This window comes from Pseudopodoces humilis, chromosome 1 (genome assembly GCF_049639895.1).
Source record: "Pseudopodoces humilis isolate 2021_Gansu_Grassland_sample_001 chromosome 1, ASM4963989v1, whole genome shotgun sequence".
Taxonomy (NCBI): domain Eukaryota; kingdom Metazoa; phylum Chordata; class Aves; order Passeriformes; family Paridae; genus Pseudopodoces; species Pseudopodoces humilis.
In genome coordinates this window covers 23,097,833-23,116,640 of record NC_142200.1, presented here as the reverse complement: position 1 = coordinate 23,116,640, position 18,808 = coordinate 23,097,833, and the positions used below count along the sequence as shown (strand labels likewise).

General features: G+C 41.8%; 1 protein-coding gene across 3 annotated transcripts in view; it reads left to right on the top strand.

The window, feature by feature from the left end:
- Positions 1-636: 636 nt before the first annotated feature.
- The window catches only part of ESRP1 (epithelial splicing regulatory protein 1), a 32,799-nt gene continuing 14,627 nt past the window's right edge, over positions 637-18,808 (top strand). For all 3 annotated transcript variants that reach the window (XM_088063214.1, XM_005517017.3, XM_014254199.2), the window contains exons 1-11: positions 637-981; positions 1,188-1,316; positions 2,073-2,186; positions 4,584-4,698; positions 12,404-12,502; positions 12,601-12,655; positions 14,508-14,618; positions 14,705-14,837; positions 14,926-14,968; positions 16,412-16,713; positions 18,266-18,484. In XM_088063214.1, coding sequence (XP_087919340.1) covers positions 850-981; positions 1,188-1,316; positions 2,073-2,186; positions 4,584-4,698; positions 12,404-12,502; positions 12,601-12,655; positions 14,508-14,618; positions 14,705-14,837; positions 14,926-14,968; positions 16,412-16,713; positions 18,266-18,484 — 1,452 coding nt within the window. In that variant the 5' untranslated portion in view covers positions 637-849. The remainder of the gene's footprint in view (positions 982-1,187; positions 1,317-2,072; positions 2,187-4,583; positions 4,699-12,403; positions 12,503-12,600; positions 12,656-14,507; positions 14,619-14,704; positions 14,838-14,925; positions 14,969-16,411; positions 16,714-18,265; positions 18,485-18,808) is intronic.

Below are 18,808 nucleotides of genomic sequence, written 5' to 3'. Positions count from 1 at the left end.
GGCCTTTCACCATTCACATGGCACTCCTTTGGACATTCTCTAAGAAGTTTCTATCTTTTTTGTATTGCGGTGACTAAAATATCACACAGTACTTGAGGTGAGGCTGCCCCAGTGCAGAGCAGAGCAGGACGATCCCCTCCCTTGCCCGGCTGGCAACGCGGTGCCCCCCAGGCCACGGTTGGCCCTCCTGGCTGCCAGGACGGAGCTGCCCGGAGCAGGGCAGAACTGCCCTCTACGACATGTCCCAGCAGGACCGGGCGATCCCGCCCCGTCGCTGAGAAGTTGCACCATCCCGGCGCAGCACACCTCGCCGGCGGAAGGCGCAGCCCGGCGGAGTCCGGGCCGCCGTCGGTGCACTCTAAGGCTCCTCAGGGGCCCGGGGCTGCTCCTCCACCGCCGTGCCCCCGCAACCCGTCCGCAATCCTGGCCCCGCTCTCGGCGTCCCGCCCGCAATCCCAGCTCCGCACTCCGGCCGCCGCCCCCGCCGCGCTGCCACGTCCCCGCCCGGCGGGGCCAATGGGCGGCGGCGCCAGGTGTGTGTTACCTGCACCACGTGGGCCGGGGGTGGGCAGGTGGTGCCGCGGCCCCGCACAGAAAAGCTCGCAGCCATTGCGCCTTTCCCAGGGGTGCAGTTGGTGTGGGAGCGGCTACCACCCACCTCGGGGAAAAGGGGGTGGGGAAGGCGGGGGAGCTGTGCGCCTCTCCCACGCCAGGTCCTTGGGCAGCGAGGGGGTTCTGCCGCTTGGGTCTCGCTTGGAAGCGCCTGGGGCAAGGAAAGTTTCCGGCTTCTTCTCTTTCCCCGCTTCTTCCTTTCCTCCTTTTTATCCTCTCTGCTGGCCCGGTGGCACCATGACGGCGTCTCCCGACTACTTGGTGATTCTCTTCGTGACCACGGCGGGCACCAACGGGGCAAGGTTGGGCTCAGACGAGCGAGAGCTGCTCCAGCTCCTGTGGAAAGTGGTCGACCTGAGGAGTAAGGAGGTATTTTCACCCGACAGGGGAGCACCCCGACCTGCTGCTCCCCTTGGCGCCTGCCATGCTGGACGTGGGCAGGGCGGTCTTGGTGCTGGGCTGGTAATGGGTGTCCCAGGCTGGAGCAAGCTCTGGTGGAGGGTAGGGGCTGGTGCTGCAGATAGGGGCCTCCAGCCCGGAGAGCTGACTCACCCCCTCCTCTGCTTTCTCTGGAGCTGGGGCACCTGCATGACGTGCTGGTCCGGCCTGACCGCACAGAACTGACGGCTGAGTGCCAGGAGATCACCCAAGTGGATGTGGAGAGCCTGGCACTGGCTCCACCGCTGGAGCAGGCATTGAGACAGGTGACATCCCATAACTGGCTGCTAAGTGCTGGTCTCCTTTGGGAGCTCCCCTGTGGGGTAGAGGTGATATTATCATCTGTTTATCCCCACTATCAGAGCAGTGGAGACTGCTACGGGAGCACCACAGACATATGTGGGCCAGGAAGCTTTTATGTGTAGGGTTTTGTGGGCCTTTCTTTATTTGGCTTGGGAGACACTGAACCCCAAGAGAGGAAGTTTAGGGTCAACTATTTCCCTATCCTGTGCTACTGCCGTGCTGGACCCTGAGTGAATCTCAGCTGAGCGTGAGCCCTAATCAGTGTTGGAAGAAGCCAGCTTTAGGTGTTCCCTGTTAAGGCTTGTGCTCATCAGTCCTGGGAAGGTGATGGTACTACTGAAAGCTCTAGGTTAACAAGGAAGTGTGTGTGATTCCAGTACTGCCTCAGCTGTCTGCAACCAGCTTTGTCTCATTGCAATGCTCTTGCCAGTATTGAAAAGGATTTTCTTCTGTCACATGGGCTGTCTGTGTAGCCATATCTCATTAGAAGGGGGGGAAAATGGATGGTTTCCTTGTGAAGAGATTTATTATGGAAGTTAGCTTGTGCTTAGCTAGTAAGAAACAAATTTACAGAAGTGAAGGAGTAGGCTTATATAAAAAGGAATTCCAGCTCCGTGTTCCTGCTGCCCAGGAATAACATGTTGCCAGCTGATGACACTGCCTAGTGGAGTCACTCTGATCTCTGTAACGTGTATGTCTTTTCTTGTTCCTGCCAACAGTTTAATCAGTCCGTGAGCAATGAGCTGAACATTGGTGTAGGTACTTCTTTCTGTTTCTGTACTGATGGACAGTTGCACATTAGGCAGGTTCTACACCCTGAAGCTTCCAAAAAGGTATGTAGCTTAAGTTTGACTCTTAATGTGCTTTTTGTGATTTCTTGTAAAACAAATAAACTTCCCTCTAGTATGAGGGTTCCACACAACCATAGCACAAACATTGCTCCTGTGTAATATGTGTACTAGGCTAAAGAGCCTGTCTATGTGGAAGTAAAATAAAAATGGAAATATACAGTGCCCTGTCCTTATGTGGTCTTGAGATGCCTTTTTAAATCAGAAGGAAGATACTCTTAAACGTTTGAGAAAGGAGCAATGTATTGACACTACTTGTAGCTTCTACAGGGTTAACAGGTGAGATTTGGGATTATTGCTAAATAGTTAACTGTCTTAACCATAAACTGCTTTTTGAAATTTTACAGTCATGCCTACTTATAGCAACTTTCAATCTTTGGATATTCAGTTGACACTCCAAGGGCAATATTTGTATTTGTAAGGAGTGGAACAGTAGTTTGAAGCAGGCTGTGAGTTATGATCAGTCCCATGGTCTGGAGTTTTCCATAACTTCAGAGTTGCCAAATCGCTAACAGTGCTATGAAGCCCTGCCTGCTTTTCGTTAGTGATAGGGTTGCAGCAATATGTGAGTCTCTCTGGTTCTGAAATAACTGCCTCAATATTAATGACACCTCATTTTGTGGTTTGGTATGAGTGTGTATTGCTCTGTAACTGAGCTGTTTTGCTCCTCTCATTGTACCTGACTTCTGTGCCCTTCAATTTTCTGCCCCATCTTTGAAGGGACACTGCTGCAAGTCTGTGCTGTTACAAAAGTGATACTGAATGAGCTTGGTTGTAATACTTGTTTGTGCTTTAAGCAGTAATAGCTTTGAAGGCTTAGAAGAGAAACAGTGAGCATTATTCACAGTGAAGGGACAGTTCTTATACATGTAACTTGTCATCTATGACATGTAACATAAGAAAATGTGGAAACAGGTTTTTAAAAGACTTTCTTCTTGGCTAATAAAGTAAAACTTGACATCCATTTAAATTATGTGGATAAAAGAAGGGACACATCCTACAATTATTTAAGTTGGTCTGATGTCAGGGATCCTTTTTCTGTATCATCACAGGGTTACAGACAGGAATCAAAGATTTCATCAAAATCTTCTGTTGCTGTTTTGTTAAGAATTGTTCGTTTGAAATTTGCTCTGTGCTGCCTGTAGATTAAGTAAACCAGATGCTTTTGAGACTTGTAGTAGTTTTTTGATGAATATCCTAATACAGGGATTGGAGTGTGACATCACTAAAATCCAGATAGGCAGAAATCTGTAGGCTCTTGAGAAGATACTTGTTTCTAAGATACCCATTCTGAAGCTGTCTAGCAACTCCTGGTATTCGGAGAATGAATTGGCATCAGCCACTCCAAAAGAACATAAATGAAGTACGGAATTTCATTTCACATCAAGGAAGAAAATCGTGCTAAAACTAGAGCAGGAAATGTTGGCAAGCCCATCTATATTTTCATAAGTCTTTAAAGAGTATCGTTTGCCTAATACACCTGTCCCTATGCTAAGATAAGCTCTAATGTTCTCAAAGCAGAATTTGTTTTAGAGCCTAAACTGCTTTCTTCCGGCTCCCTAAATGTGCTTTAACATAGGCTGTTATCTGTTATAATGCCAACATGCTAACTAGTTGTTATATCCCAGAAAGCCTTTATGTGTAGTCTGGAAAGGCCTTGCAGGCAACAAACAACCAAAAGGAATATGCAGTATCCTGTCTGGGGTGAAGAGCTAACTGAAGGAGTAAGGGTTTGCGCTGGTTTCAACAGCTGCCCCCAAGACTTCTCCATGTCTTTTTTCCACTCCCAAAATAATTCAAAGCATGTGGCAGATGTACTGGTGGGGCAAGAAGGGTTTAAGTGACTTCTAGTGGGCTACATAACTCGCTTCTGGCTTTGGATATGCTGCAGTTAAAACCATGCATAGGCTGACAACCACTGCGCCATGTCAAACCCTCTTCTGCACAGTCAGATTTTTTATTTGTTGGAAATAAATCTTTGAAGTGTGACTATTCTCTGAAAACAGCCTTTTCTATAAACTAAAATTCTACAGACTACCTGAATTGACTACCCTCTGGCTTTCTACAGTTAAAATTGCAATCAAGAATTGATGATAAATGTTGCAGTAGGAGGCATTTGCTCTCCTACATATATATTGGATTTGAAGCTCTAGTAATAATGGCAAATGTTTCTCTGGCAGTGCAAAAGCACATTTCTCTTATTAAACAATATAAAGAGAAAGCTGTTTAAGTGAAAAAGTTTGACTGTACTTACCTGGCTAAGTGTGTTTCTCTTTAGCAAAGACTGTGTTTCCTACCTATTCTAAAGATACTGTTAGAAAGTTTGGTATCTAGACACAAAGTACGTTAAACTCGCCCTAACTGACTTTGTTCCTTTTACAGAATATTTTATTGCCTGAATGCTTCTACTCCTTTTTTGACTTGCGGAAAGAGTTCAAGAAGTGTTGCCCTGGTTCACCTGAAGTTAGCAAACTTGATGTTGTAGCCATGACAGAATGTATCCTTTTAACAATGATAGAGACTCTGCTGCTGTTACAGTCTTGGCAGAATTTTAGGACAGAGGTACATGAGTAATGCTTGCAACACATGTTTAAGGGTGGTATAACTTTAATGAGTGACTCGGAGCTGTACTGTTTTCTCACAAAGATAAAAGAATGCTTCCATGGAGAAAATCCTGTATTTCTTCTTGACTTCTGCATGTTTTCTTTACCATCTTTATATCTGTCTTGCTTTAAACTTCACAGTTTAGTGTAACCAGCACATTTATTTTTAAATTACTTTTGTGAATTGTAATATTAAAGTTTGGGGGTTGAGTTTCATAGCATCAGTTGGATTTTTATTTAATTTTAGGCAAGAGCAGGTACTGGGAGACCACCTTAATTTTCAGGAGAGGAGATGGTTGTTCTTGATGTGACCTCGTAGTGAATCTCTAACACAGGAATGATCCTAAGGCAGGGATGCTGTTGGAACATGTGGTATTCAGTCTTCTAGAAGGTGCACATGCCACACCTCACAGGGTGAGGCTTGGCTGGCATCAGGATGTCGCTCTGTTGGGAACGGCGAGAAGAGTGACACAGACTCTCTCATGAGTTGAACAGGAGAGTTCTTTCTCTCTTTCTCCCTTGAGGTTTATTACCTCAGATCTTCTTTTATAGACTGATACATGAAAGTACAGAAAAGTAAAACTCTTATTGGTTAGTACGCTAACACATCACCATCATTGGTCAGTGGGGATCACCACCCCTCGACCTTCTCTTGCAAGAAAACAAGAAACTGACAAACAGCACCTGCAAGGCTGTTTTCTATCTCTGAGGATTGTTTTAATTCTTCCTTACGATTTCCCAGGCCACTTTCTGAGGCGAGACCGAGAAAGTTATGCGGCCTGCTATTCCACAGGCACTGTACTCCCTGCTTCAGAGTTAGCATCCATAGCAAGATGCAGTCAGTAGTATGTTTCCAATTTCAGTGATAGATAGGGATGTCTAAAATTACTTTCTGAATAGTCTGAAGTGGTCTGTAACCCCATCCTGTCTGAGTCTTTCCTAGTCTGAGCTTGACAGCTGAAGCTGTGAATTTCACTGTGCTTTCTTCCCTTGCTTCCCTGGAAGTCTCCCCTCTTGCTGCAAGTCTCAGTCTTCATCCCAAAAATATTCTTGGACACAGAGCTACTGAGCTATTGAAATAGTGCTCACAAAAGTTGGGTATCAAGGAGGAATAAAGGAATTTGAGATGCTTGTTATTGGTGGTTGATGTTGCTGCTAGTGTTTTTAATAATTTTTCCTCTGACTTGTTTTGGTGTCCATTAAGTGATTGCCATTAAAAGGTGATGTCTGTGGCTTAAGAATTTTTTGAGCTTTCACTGCAGGACTAGAATTGCCTGGGCTTTGTGCTTGTTGGGGGCATAAAATACATATATGGGGTGGGTTTTTGTGTTTAACCATTCTGCTCTGCTTTATCTGCATATTAAGATTAAGCTCTGCTAGTGAAGGGGCAAAAATTATTTATCCCCATATTCTGAAGGAAAGCAGTACAGTTAGAGTAGAATACTGAATCTTTATGTAGAAAAGTGAAATAAATGCTGTGGTACATAGAAACTGGATGATGGAGACTTCTGGAAGTTTTGGTCAAAAACTTTCCATTGTTTAGGGACTGCTTTGACATGATCTGGAGAAATTAAAGACAATGAGCTTGTTTAGCTGTTACAGAGAGTTGGCATTGGTTTCTCCCTATGTGAATGTGTGGGGTATGCCTTTCAACTGTAGAAGGAGTTGTATGACTACAGCTACCTGGAGTGTCGCTGGTCTGCTAAGGCATGGTGATGGACTGTGTATTCCCTGCCTGCTGGGAGAAGGGTGAAGATGACCCTGTGTTACCTGACTGTCAGGAAGTCCCTAAAGAGTCAGTGCCACCTGAGAGTAATTTTGGCAATTGCCAATAATATTTTTTCCAAGTTCCTAGAAGCTTCATCAGTCTGTCCAAATATACTCAGCTTGAGTCTGAGTTCTGGATAAGATATGCTTCTTAAGGTCTATAGACCTAACTTCATTCTGGTTTTACATTTATTTTTGTGGCTTATCTTGTTTTGTAACTGCTGAGGCTCTTAATTGTAAACTTGCAATTTATGCAACGTAGCTGAAATCACCTGTCTCTTCCCTGTTACTGTGTGGAAGTGTGGGAGCAGAGGATGCAGTGACCAAAAAGGGTAAAACAATTTTTGTTTTTCTTTTATTGACAAATATGATGATTTTCTTTCTCCTCACCTTGCTGGAACATATCAACTTAATCTCCTCAGTGTTAGAAGCTGTATAGGTTAATTGCATTTGTAGACCATGGACATGTATGTGATGTTTAGGATAAAGGGGTTGTTTAAGCAGGTGCTGAGTCTGAAGACTAGTTCTTTAAGTTGTGTGCAAAGTTGTTTAGTTTTTCTTCCTTTATATATGGTTATGCTGGGGTATGGGACAAAAAAAAAAAATCAGAAATAAGTGCAGTACGTTGGAATGAAGTGCAGATTAGCACACAGAAACTGGTCGAACTCTTTTTATTCTTGTAGAAAGTGCAGCTTCTTGGCCTCACAGCTAAGGAGGGTGTATGAATCTTCCATGATTTCTGCCACAGAAACTACAGTGTGACAGATTAGAATTTGGTGAGGATAGAAGGTTTTAGTATAGAGCTAAGCTACAGACTAGGTATTCAAGAGACTTTCATTTACAGACTGGTAAATGCAGGAGTGGAATGATTTTTGAGCACATCCCTTCATGTATTTACATCTCCATTTATCTGTGTGTAACCTGGTTGTGATCAGTAAGAGGAAACTTTTAAGATATAGTTAGGAGAAATAGTAGGATATATATATCCTACTATAAATATAGGTGAATAGTTAGGAGAAAGCTGGGTGTTAAACTACACCAAAGTTACTAAAATCTTCAGAAGCTTTTGTTTTGATGGGTCACTTTTGATTAAACAACAAATTACAGGCAAATGGGGAATGTGCACAACTGTTCCCAGCCGTCAGGGGAGATAACTTCCTACTGCACCGTCAATTCCAGATAGATACTTTGGTATGTAGCACACCAGATTGCAGGTGCTTGGCTATGTATTTCTTGCAGACAAGGCAAGCACCATCTTGTGAAAGAGCATAGAGATAATAGACTAAATAACTGGTTGGGTTATTCCTCCTTTAGAAAGTACTTTGTGGATTCACTTTCTCAGGAGGCTACTTGAAATTTGTGTACAGCAATGAAACCATGCCAAACTCAAGAACTCAAGTGAAAGCTTTGCAAATCTTTACTCCCAACCCCTGTAAGAAGTTATACATTTCACAACAGACACTCATTTCTTTCAGATAAAGGTAAAGCAATGTTTAAAATGCTATGAAATTCAAGTGACCAATGCAGAACTGAAACTAGTTGTAATTGTTTGAGTGCTACTGCTGCCTAACTCATGGTGTCAAAACAGTTCTTGTGTATGAGACAGTTTTCTGGCAGACTGTCAGAATTGTGTAAGCGTAATGACAGCAGGACAATTATGAGAAATTTTGAGTAACGAAACTTGAGAGAAGTGATCATGTTCCAGCAGAGAAAATAACTTGTCGACATTTTTTTTTCTTGAAATGTGTAAGCATAAAAAAGGAGTAGGGCTGTTCTTGCACCCTCTGTACCTCCCATACTTGCTACACTTCTTGATTTGCAAAGCTTGCTGAGCCAGTTTTCACCCTGTGAGTGCCTTCAGGGTGGAGTGAATAAAGCTTGCATGACTATTCCTATTAGTTTTGCAGAAGACTCATCATTTGCCTCAAGATTGGGTGTGCAGAAGCCATTAAATGGCAAATAGATCTTGCTTCCTCCAGTGCTTGGTTTGCTCCACTCGCTTCTAAACTGGATGTGTGAGGATAACTTCTTCCTAGGAGTTCCAGTGTTGTCAGTAGAAACTCAGGGGCACTCCAGAACAGCTTGTTTAATGTGCTGGATATTGTAGTACTGAAACTTGGTTTGTTGGGGTTTTATTGTTTGGTTTGTTTTTGTGTTTTTGCCCGAGTGTCTTGGAAACAATAATGTGGAGCACAATTATAACCAATAGTGCTTATCTCTGGCAATGAAAGCCCATAACTGGGTATTAGCTGAGAATCTTGGATATTGTTATTTGTATTTCCTGTGATAGTACTCAGGAAATGGGTCATATTATATTACCTTTATGTAAAGCATTATTTAGAAAGATGTAATCTTCTGTCTAAACAGACTTAAATAAGAAACAGAGCAAAGGCGAAAGGATCAATGCAGAGCACAATTGCAATGCTGTTTCATGTCATCTCCGGTTAAGTTAGTTGTTCAATGAGAAAGGAGTTGAGAGAAATGGAACAGACAGTGGGAAGAAGTCTTGGAGGAGGACACTGGCAGTGAATGAAGCTGTGGTGATGCATCTGAGGAAATGGTTTAGAAATTTCTTCCATGTTAGAGGCCACCCTAATACAGAATATGCCTTTCCTTCCTGCTCACTTTAACTTGTTCAGTGTTGCAGGAGGTGATACTGCAGCTGCACACCAAGATAAAGTAGTTCCTTGTTTCCCATCCTGCCTTATTTGGGACTGTCTTTTGCTTGTTTCTTCATTAAGAATATGCATGCGGATGCTATTGCATATATTAGCTCTGGACAGCCATGTTTGGTTTCTAACACTTCTTTTAAATGTGAACTTGGATTATCCCCTGTGATTGTCTTTCTCCAATTTCCCAGGAGAGGCATACTTTAAAAATAAGCGTACAGAGACACATGTGTGGTCTCCTATCATTTCACAGAGCAAGGGATGGGGTTTATAGACTATTTCATTTATATTTTTTCCCCAAGTACTATAATTTTTAGTGCTTCTGCCCATAGGTGTCTACCTCTGTGTAGTCAGTCTTGTTTATTAGAACACAAATTTTCACTTAACATGCTCTTTAAATATGCAGAAAACTATCAATTTTCTTTTCCAATCTTGCCTAAAAGCTGTGCTTCTAACTAATCAGAGGTGAAGGTGTGAGGTTATGCCTGCAATAATGTTGATAACTTTCTTCCTTCCCTCCACTGTGTTTATATTTCTCTAGAGTTTGGCACAACTGACTCCCTGTGTCTGACAACTGGTACCAGCTTCTGTTGACGCTAGAGCATTTTCAGGAACTAATTCTCCCATAGATCAGTGTCCTCAGAAAACAATTTCACGAAGAAAATTATTGTGGGGTGGGGTCCTGTTTGTTTTCCTTGTGTGACGGCCTCTTTTCAAATTCCTGCCCATTCCACACTGCTGCATTCCCCTCTCTGAATGCTGATCACTTCTAGGGATCTTTGGCTCAGCACAAAGGAAATATTGAAATGTCTTTTCTGTTCTGACAGCACAGTCTAACAGCCAAGCACTGACAGCACAGTCTAACAGCCAAGCACATGTGTATGCATGTCCCCTGATGGAATAGCTATTGCAACTCCTGCCCAGTTTCTCTTGACTTTTGACAGAGGAAACACATTTCCAAAATCTTCATAAAACTTGGTCCGGCAAGACCAGGGTTCTAACACATGCACCATCAGCAGCTTCTGGTTCCCTGTATGAACAGCAGAAGCTCTGCACAAGCCCCGTGTGGAGCTGTTAGGTGCTACAGGGGGATCAGTGGCGAGAGAGGGAGGAGAAACACTACTCTGCTCTGATACACAAAGTGCCCAGAAATATCTGTGTGGTGCTGCTTAGACACGCTTTCTGTCAGAGTCAGTGAGTTATTTTTCTTTCCAACCCCCACTTCTGGGGGGCAGTGGGAGAGGTGAGCTTGAGTTTGTTTAAAGCTTAGAAAGAGACCTCAATGAAGAAATTTTTTGTTGTCATAGTCGTAATCTCTTAAACCATGCTTTGGGGTTGCTCAGGATTTTTGGCTTGTTTAAGAAAACTATTTAATATTTGCAGTACTTTACCCCAAAGAAGGTACTAGGAGGGCAGAGGGTAAAGGCAATGACTAGTAAGCTATTCCTAGTCAAGCAGTTGGAGGGGAGGAGTCGCTGGTTTAAGTATTCTGGTTTTTAAGCTAAGATAATTCACTTAAGCTTCAAATGTTCTTCTAACACCAAGCATCATCCTCTCACATTCCAGTGCACACTTAAAACCAACAAAGCTTCAAAATCAAATTAGCCTGAAGTGTATTTTGTTGGCACAGCAGCTTTCCTTTCCTTGCTGTGGAAGAGGAATGCATTAATTCAGTTCAAGTTATTTTTCATCTTGCAACAACACAACTGTTAAACAATTTTTTAAAAATCTGTTTTGTAGAACTGACTTGCAGTCATCCTATGAATAATAGGGAAGACTATCTCACAAAGAAGTTTGTCCTGGCTCATCTCTTGATGAGATGATACAACAAAGCTGGTATGAGCTGTTTGTTTCTAACAGAAACTGTTCTGTTCCCTGCACTTTATGTAGGCATCTGACAACTCAATTGTTCCTTAGCTCTAGGTGGAGAAAGCAGTTTTCCTCTTGAAAAAGGAAGCTATCTTGGACTATTGAAGCAACCTTTGAACATCATAATGGCAGGCTCTGGAGCATTTGAAATGTGTTTAATGTAGTCTGGGGGGCATGTAGGCAAATAATCGGTGCACTTGGCTGTTTTCAATGTGTTGCATTACTGTATCTCCATGTCAGAATGGGTCTTGTTTGAGAAACTCTCATTTTTGCTCTGAAGTCTTCATGCAAACTGATACAGCAAGTCAAAAGTGCAACACTTATTTCCAGATTTCCTTATTTATTTTTTTTTCTGTTCTTGATTGTATTTTTTTACCCTCCAGTCCTCAAAGAAAGAGTGGAAAAAACCTGTTTAAAAATTTGCTTCATAGATAATGGAGTAGAATTGCAAGTAATCTTACAGTCCTGTCAGCCTGGTGTTGGAGAGGGGCAAATATGATGGAAAGCAGGAGATACCATAGTAAATAAACTCTTTACAGTTGTCTGAAAAAAGATGGTATATGCAACTTAAATCAGACTCACTTTATGAACGTGGGGGTGTTTTTTGGTCTTTCTATGGCCTTCCTATGACAGGATGCTTCCTGTTCTTTATTACAGTCACTTCCAAAATCCTTCAGACTAAAGCTGTGGATTGTGGGGTTCTATTTTGCCTCTTGACAAAACACATGAGTGGTGGATTCTAACTGGGTTCTCAAAATGCTTCTGTGCAACAGCCCAAAACCTGGGCTATGACTTATAATAGGCAAGGTTTAGACAAGATGTTGTTTATTAATTTTATTGAAGTGGTAAGATACTTATTCTGTTTTGGAATTTACTTAGTCAAAAAGTATATCCCTCCATTTCTGGAGCTTTTAGCTGATTGTTTGCTTCTTCTTCTGCCCTAAATCTTTTCCTGAAGATTAAAGAGGATGTTAATTAAAGAGGACAGGGCTGCAGTCTCTCCACCTCTACATACAGAGGTGTATCTGTCAAACATACATATTTCATAGACATATTAAATACATGCCCCTATGATGGGGTCTCGTGTCCCCAGACACTTTCTGGAGTGACCTTACACTCCTGGACATGGCAGTAACTAGAGGCCAAGGCAGAGCAGCTCATGTATCCCAGCAGGAAGATGGATTAAACCTTTACCTGGGAAGCAACATGCAAGGACAACATGGAAGTGTGTTGCTCTAGCAGGAAACCAATTAGAAATATGTTTGGTGATAATTGACTTAACTCCAGCATAAAGATTTAAATCTTGACAAGAGCAGTTCAGCATTTCCCTATGGAGCCTCTCAAGTTGAAGATATGGGGCATATTATTTTAACATTAATATCTGAACCATACAGTAAGTGATTGTGATGAGTTTTCTTTGTTCCTTCTTTGGTTTTGCTGCTTGTCCTGTATGATGACAAAATAGGAAATAACTTGCGTTGTATTTCATAGATCACAGATTTTCAGATCCAGAAAGGGTGAACTACAAATTTGAAAGTGGGCCTTGGTAAGTACTTCCTCCCTCTTCTTATTGCACATGTTTCAACCCCACCACTTTTTGTTTAAAGTTATTGTTTAGATCAGCTGTGGTCCTCTCTTTCTAATTTGCCAGTAGCTGTTACCATTATATTTATTTACCTTCCCACTGCTATGGGAATTGATTAGATCCTTCCAGTGGGAAAGGGAACAGACAATTTATGATCAGATGCAAGCCTGTTTTCTTGTTAGGCTTCAGTGTTGCCTGTTAGCTGCTGAGAATTCTGTGTTCTGCTTGTAAGTGCTTATAATGGATGCTAAGTGTGTTGTGCTATTAACAAAGAATGTAAGCAGTGTTTCAGAAATAACCCCTTATAGTTACAAACTCTTACACTCTTTCTGCAATTTACTACACAGGTACTGCATGTACATAATTTTTTTTTTTTAATGGGGAAGCAACACTTTCATAGAGATACTGTGCCAGAAATACTATGCTATCACTCAGTTCTTTAAAGTACAGTGATTCTTATTCCCAAATATGTTTTAAACGTAAAGCTTTGTCCGCTTTTGATGCCTGCTTTGTTGCTTGTGTGGTTGTTTTTTGGTTTTTTTAACGTAACTGCATTTTTTTCTATTTGTAAATACAGACTTTTCTCAGTGGTTTTCTGATTTCTCTGCAATACCACAAGATACTGGTGTTAAACTGACCTTATTTATATTCCCATCTTGCACAAACACTTCCCTCTTTCATATTAAGGATCTGTCATAATGGTAGATGATGCTTATACATTTGAGTTAAAAATAGTAAGAAAAATGCAACACTGGCAGAAAGTATCCAGAGAGATTAGCTCAGGGGCTATGTTCAGCCTTGTTCTAAGCTTTTTCCTTTTTGCTAACAAAATTCTGGGATGAAGTGTGAGATTCACATTTTATTTGAGATAATGAGAAAGTACAGAACTAGGAGGCAAGGGGGAACAGTTTGAGACAGACAGCTACAGAAAGGCCACCTGAGAAATTAAAATGTGAGTGAGAAACATGACCCTCCAGGCATACCACAGCCCTTTTGTATGAGGGAGTCCTCTGCTACTGAACAACACTTCATCTACTCTAATCACTTAAGCTCTTCCCTGCAAAAAAGCTGTTCCTGTGATAGCCAGAAAGGCAGGCTTGGGTAGCTGTGATCGTTTTGTTGTACTTGACACTTTCAAGAAGTAAGAGAACAAAGAGACTGCAGTAATGACCAATTAAACCTGGCTTTCTGTGGCTAAGCTATTCCCATGCTAAGCAGCCAATGTAGCCTTTAGCTATATTAATCTTTAGTAGTACAGTGATGGCCTGAACCAGCAATGTGAAGGCTGAACTCTTCAGGCCAGAGTCCTGTGTGTGCTGAGTACAGCCCTGAACAGATTTGTCTTGGCTTGTGACAGGTTCTTATACACTGTCACAGTAGAAATAATATGCACTAATCTCGGTTACATGTAATTGTTCTGCTTCAATTTCTACCTAGCTAGATTAGAACAGCAAGTACTTGATTTTTATACCAGTAACCCTCTTCAGATAACGGAGAAGCACAAATGATGTCAGGAGAGGGAAGTAGATTGGAAACATGATTAAACAGATGACAGCTCAAAGAGCAAATGTGGTAAAGCCAGAAAAGGGGAACTTGGAAAGGGGTAACTTAATAAAGCAAACTTTCCTTTGGAGAGATTTGTACAGTGGCTTTTGTGGCACTTGGGCCTCACTGCCTTGGCACTGCCATCCAGTAGACACAGAGCAGGGACAGAAGCCTGTTCCCAGAGTACAAACAACAAGTGGACAGGCTGGTGTGTGGCAGATACCAGAGGCAGATGTCTCTGCGTTACTACTTCTTTCTGTGCCTGCAGCAGCAAGATGGAACTTGTGGACAACAATGCTGTTATCCGAGCAAGAGGATTGCCATGGCAGTCATCTGACCAGGACATAGCAAGATTCTTCAAAGGTCTAAATATTGCCAAGTTAGTAGCTAATAATTTACTTGCACATTTGTAGCTTTTCAGCTGCATAGGTCATGGTGTTTCATCTCTTGATTTAAATTTTGCAGAGGGGGTGCTGCACTCTGTCTCAATGCCCAAGGTAGGAGGAATGGGGAGGCTCTTGTGAGGTTCGTAAGTGAAGAGCATAGAGATCTAGCACTACAAAGGCACAAGCATCACATGGGGAACCGATACATAGAGGTGGGTGACATGATGGCCTTTGAAATCCTCTTCTCAAAAGGAATGCGTATTACATGCCTATCACGTGTTCCTTTTTTTTTTCCTTTAGGTATACAAGGCAACAGGTGAAGACTTCCTTAAAATTGCAGGAGGTAATTTTTAGGGGGTGGAAAGGGATGGTTTGTTCCATCAGCATCTCCAACTTTTGGCTGCAAACTGTTCCTGGTAAATGTGGCCCTTTTTTCTGCCTTTGAACAAGTAGTTGGCTGGTGTATTGATTACTATGTATTCTGCTTGCAGCAGTCCAAGATGATCCATGATTTATCCGTCTGCCTCCCTTCCACATTCTTGCCATTTTCAAGTGGCCTGTCAATCAGGATTTGATTGGGCAAAATGATCTTTTATATGAACTTAATTTGCTAGGTCACCTTCATGATAATGGGAATCTAAATGTTATTTAAAAGAAATTAAACCAGAGTAGTTATTTGAAACAATGTAACTGCTGTTGCTGTGGAGGCTTGCATAAAAACAAACAGATATCATAGTGTAAATACAAGGGATATATGGAACTGATTTTCTTCAAACCTTTGCCTCAAACTTAATGGGGAGGATTTAGGGGAAATGCTTATTTAAGGGGAATCTTGAAATATTTGCTGATAATTGAAAGGCTGCACAATTTGCTCTTCAAACTCTTTCTTGGTCTCTTTTCCTCCCCTTTTTGTCTGCAAGCATACAAAATTTGAATTAAGAACCAATAAGCTGTTTTATCTGCAATATTACTTTAAGGTCCTCATATCTTCCTAACAGAGATTTGGGCTGAGGTTTGTAAGTCACTAACTGGATATCTGAGGTTGAGGCTTCAGAGTGGGAGAGGCTGTTGATCTGTTAACTACATAGCTAACTGATAAGTTTGGTGTAGTAGTTACGCCATTCAAACTAAAGACATTGCACTGTGGCATTTGTGAATAATGGTGCATATCTGGTAGAACATAAGAGAGCTGCAAGTGAAAGGACTGTGTTTGATTGCTAGATACTAGTAGATACTAGTTTGATTAGCAGGTACCTTTGAATAAGGTAGTGTTATTAGCATCACTTGTCTTCTAAGGGTACTGAAAGTAGAATTGGCAGACTTTGACAGTTCTGTTAGGATAGGATGAAATCCCCGAGTTGTTTTCAACATGCTCTTCCAGCTTTCTTTTTCCAGCACAATGACCTGGGTACTTGGTTGCCCTATATTATGGCTTCAGAACATGCCAGACATATTCCAAAGTTAGGCTAGGGGCACAGTAGCACAGGTCCTGCTCACACAAGAGATTGACAGATTGTGCTTTCCTTTGGCTTTGAACGTTGCAAGTATTTCCTATTTTTCCTTTGAATAAAGATTAATTTCCTCTAAATGATGGACTAAATTACTGTACTTTAATGGGAGGTGTCCTATACAATATATCTAGTTTATCTGAGGGTCATCTTTCCTGACTTTAGAGGTGAAAACTGTTCCACCTGCTCAAAAACCGCCTGTTGAGAGGATGTAGCTATGCTCATGATTCTACATGGTTGCCTAGACTGAGGTTCTTCTGTACTTTTTCTTGTTAAAGGTACTTCCAATGAGGTTGCACAGTTTTTGTCGAAAGAAAACCAAGTGATTGTCAGGATGCGAGGTCTTCCTTTCAATGTAACAACAGAAGAAGTGCTGACTTTCTTTGGCCAGCACTGCCCTGTAACAGGAGGAAAGGAGGGAGTCCTGTTTGTTACTTACCCTGACAGCAGGCCAACAGGGGATGCCTTTGTCTTGTTTGCTTGTGAGGAATATGCACAAAATGCACTGAAAAAGCACAAGGATTTGCTGGGGAAAAGGTACATTGAACTCTTCCGTAGCACTGCAGCAGAAGTTCAGCAGGTAGGTGGAAACCTCTCAAACATTGGCTTTTTGTAGTCCAAACTTCTATGCTGGCAGTAGAGGAAGCAAATAATGCTTGGCGTCGACTTGAAATCTTCTTTTACCTTTTCTCACTCTTGACTCTTGTTGGAATGAGTATTGTCTGAATTTCTGCAAGACTGCTCTCTTGAAATGTTAAACCTTGTGGTATAGGGATGTTCTCAATCATACACAAATCTTTGGGGTTTTGGATTTCAGTAGCTTTGTAAAATGTGGATGTGGGTCTAGTGCTTTATACTACATAGTCAAATTCAGAATAAGTCCAATGACAGTCTATTAAGAAGGAGTGTTTAGCAACAAATCTTGAGCTAAAAGATTTGTCTTGAGTCATTGACACAAAAAAGCAAAGCTTTTTTTTTTAGTTGTCCTCTCCAGTGTAATGTATCTGAAGAATTCTACAAATTGTCTTTAAGGGCAGATCTCTGGCATCTTCTGCAAGCACAGGCTACCAAGCAGAGAGTGGCAGGACTTTGAAGCTGAGGAGTCTGGCTTAACTGGGCTTGGTGGACCATTAATTGCAGCTAAGCTGTCAGAGAAAGGAAAGAGCTGAGTGGACTGTTTTATGTCTCCAAAAAAAGATTTTCAGAGCTTTAGTTGGCATAAGTAACTTCTGGACATTATTCAAAAAGGTATCATCTATGATGCAGATTGTAGCCATGTCATTATACCCAAGAAATGATGCAAATTTATGTTCTCTCCAATATATAGAGATTGAAGTGCCTTGTTTAAAAGGTGACATTAGAGATGAGAAGGCAGAGCCACAGTGCTCACTCGTCATTGCATTTTTCTCAAGTACTCTCATATGTTTCTTTGTTTAGTAAAACCTTCTGATAGCTGTATAAATGTAAATAAATCTTATTCTTGCTCAGAGAGAGTTCAGGAGTAGCAATTGAATATTCAGGGAACTTTTCACCAGACAGATTTTGCTGTTAAAATTATTAACAAATCTCCAAGTGTGTTGCAGGTACTGTGACTCGGTAATGCTCCTAATGTTTCTTGAATGGACTCTGGCAGGCACAGTTAGGGATGTGTGATAGTGAAATGTGCTTCTAGTTCCCAAACTCTCCTAAAGTTTTGCAGAGGAGATATTTTTGGATAGAAGTGCCATCATGACTTTGTAGATGGTGAAATGTTTTAGGATAGTTTCACAGTAAAAGTAATGTAGATATACAAGTCTCATTACAGGTTCTGAGATCTCTATTGAGACTTGCATTAGCTGTTCAAGTAAATTTCCCAAAACACAACCGTTTTTCAAGAAGAAAATGACCCAAATTTTTGTAAAACAATAGCATGACTATTTACTGTAGAATGACTACAGAAGTGTGCTAGATTCTGAGCTTAAACCACAACACAGTGCTTGGAATTCAAATGCTTTACAGCTAATATTTGTATCTAGCTCACTTGTTTCTTAAGATACTGCCTAGAGTGAAAACAGCTGTCATTGGGGTTACATTAACTCCTAAACTGAAGAAGGAATAAGGAGGCTTCTGTTATCTGTTTTTGTTTTGCACAGGTGCTGAACAGGTACTCTTCCACACCTCTCATTCCTCTCCCAACACCTCCAGTTCTTCCAGTATTACCTCAACAATTTGTGCCTCCCACTAACATCAGAGACTGCATACGTTTGCGTGGTCTTCCCTATGCTGCTACTATAGAGGACATTCTGGAGTTCCTGGGAGAGTTTTCTACAGATATTCGGACCCATGGAGTTCACATGGTATTAAATCACCAGGTTGGTAGGCAACATGTTTCTAGCCACTCTGCTAAATGTTTGTATATATGAATACAGTCCTAATGGTGATATTCATAGGGAAGCACCTTTGGGATTAGCAGTAATGGTATTAATGGGCCTCCAGCTCTCTTCTAAAAGTGTACTGCCAATAGATGACCTGAACCCTGCTGTGCCAGTGGATACATTTGCTGTAGAGTGGTTTCTTTCACTGAGATCCACGTGCTGAAAGCTGAGCCGTAGTCTTGGAGGGAATAGTGCTCCCAGAAGAGCAGCCATGATCCTGACCTGTAGGAGGCTTGAACTGGAGTCTTACTCAACAGCATC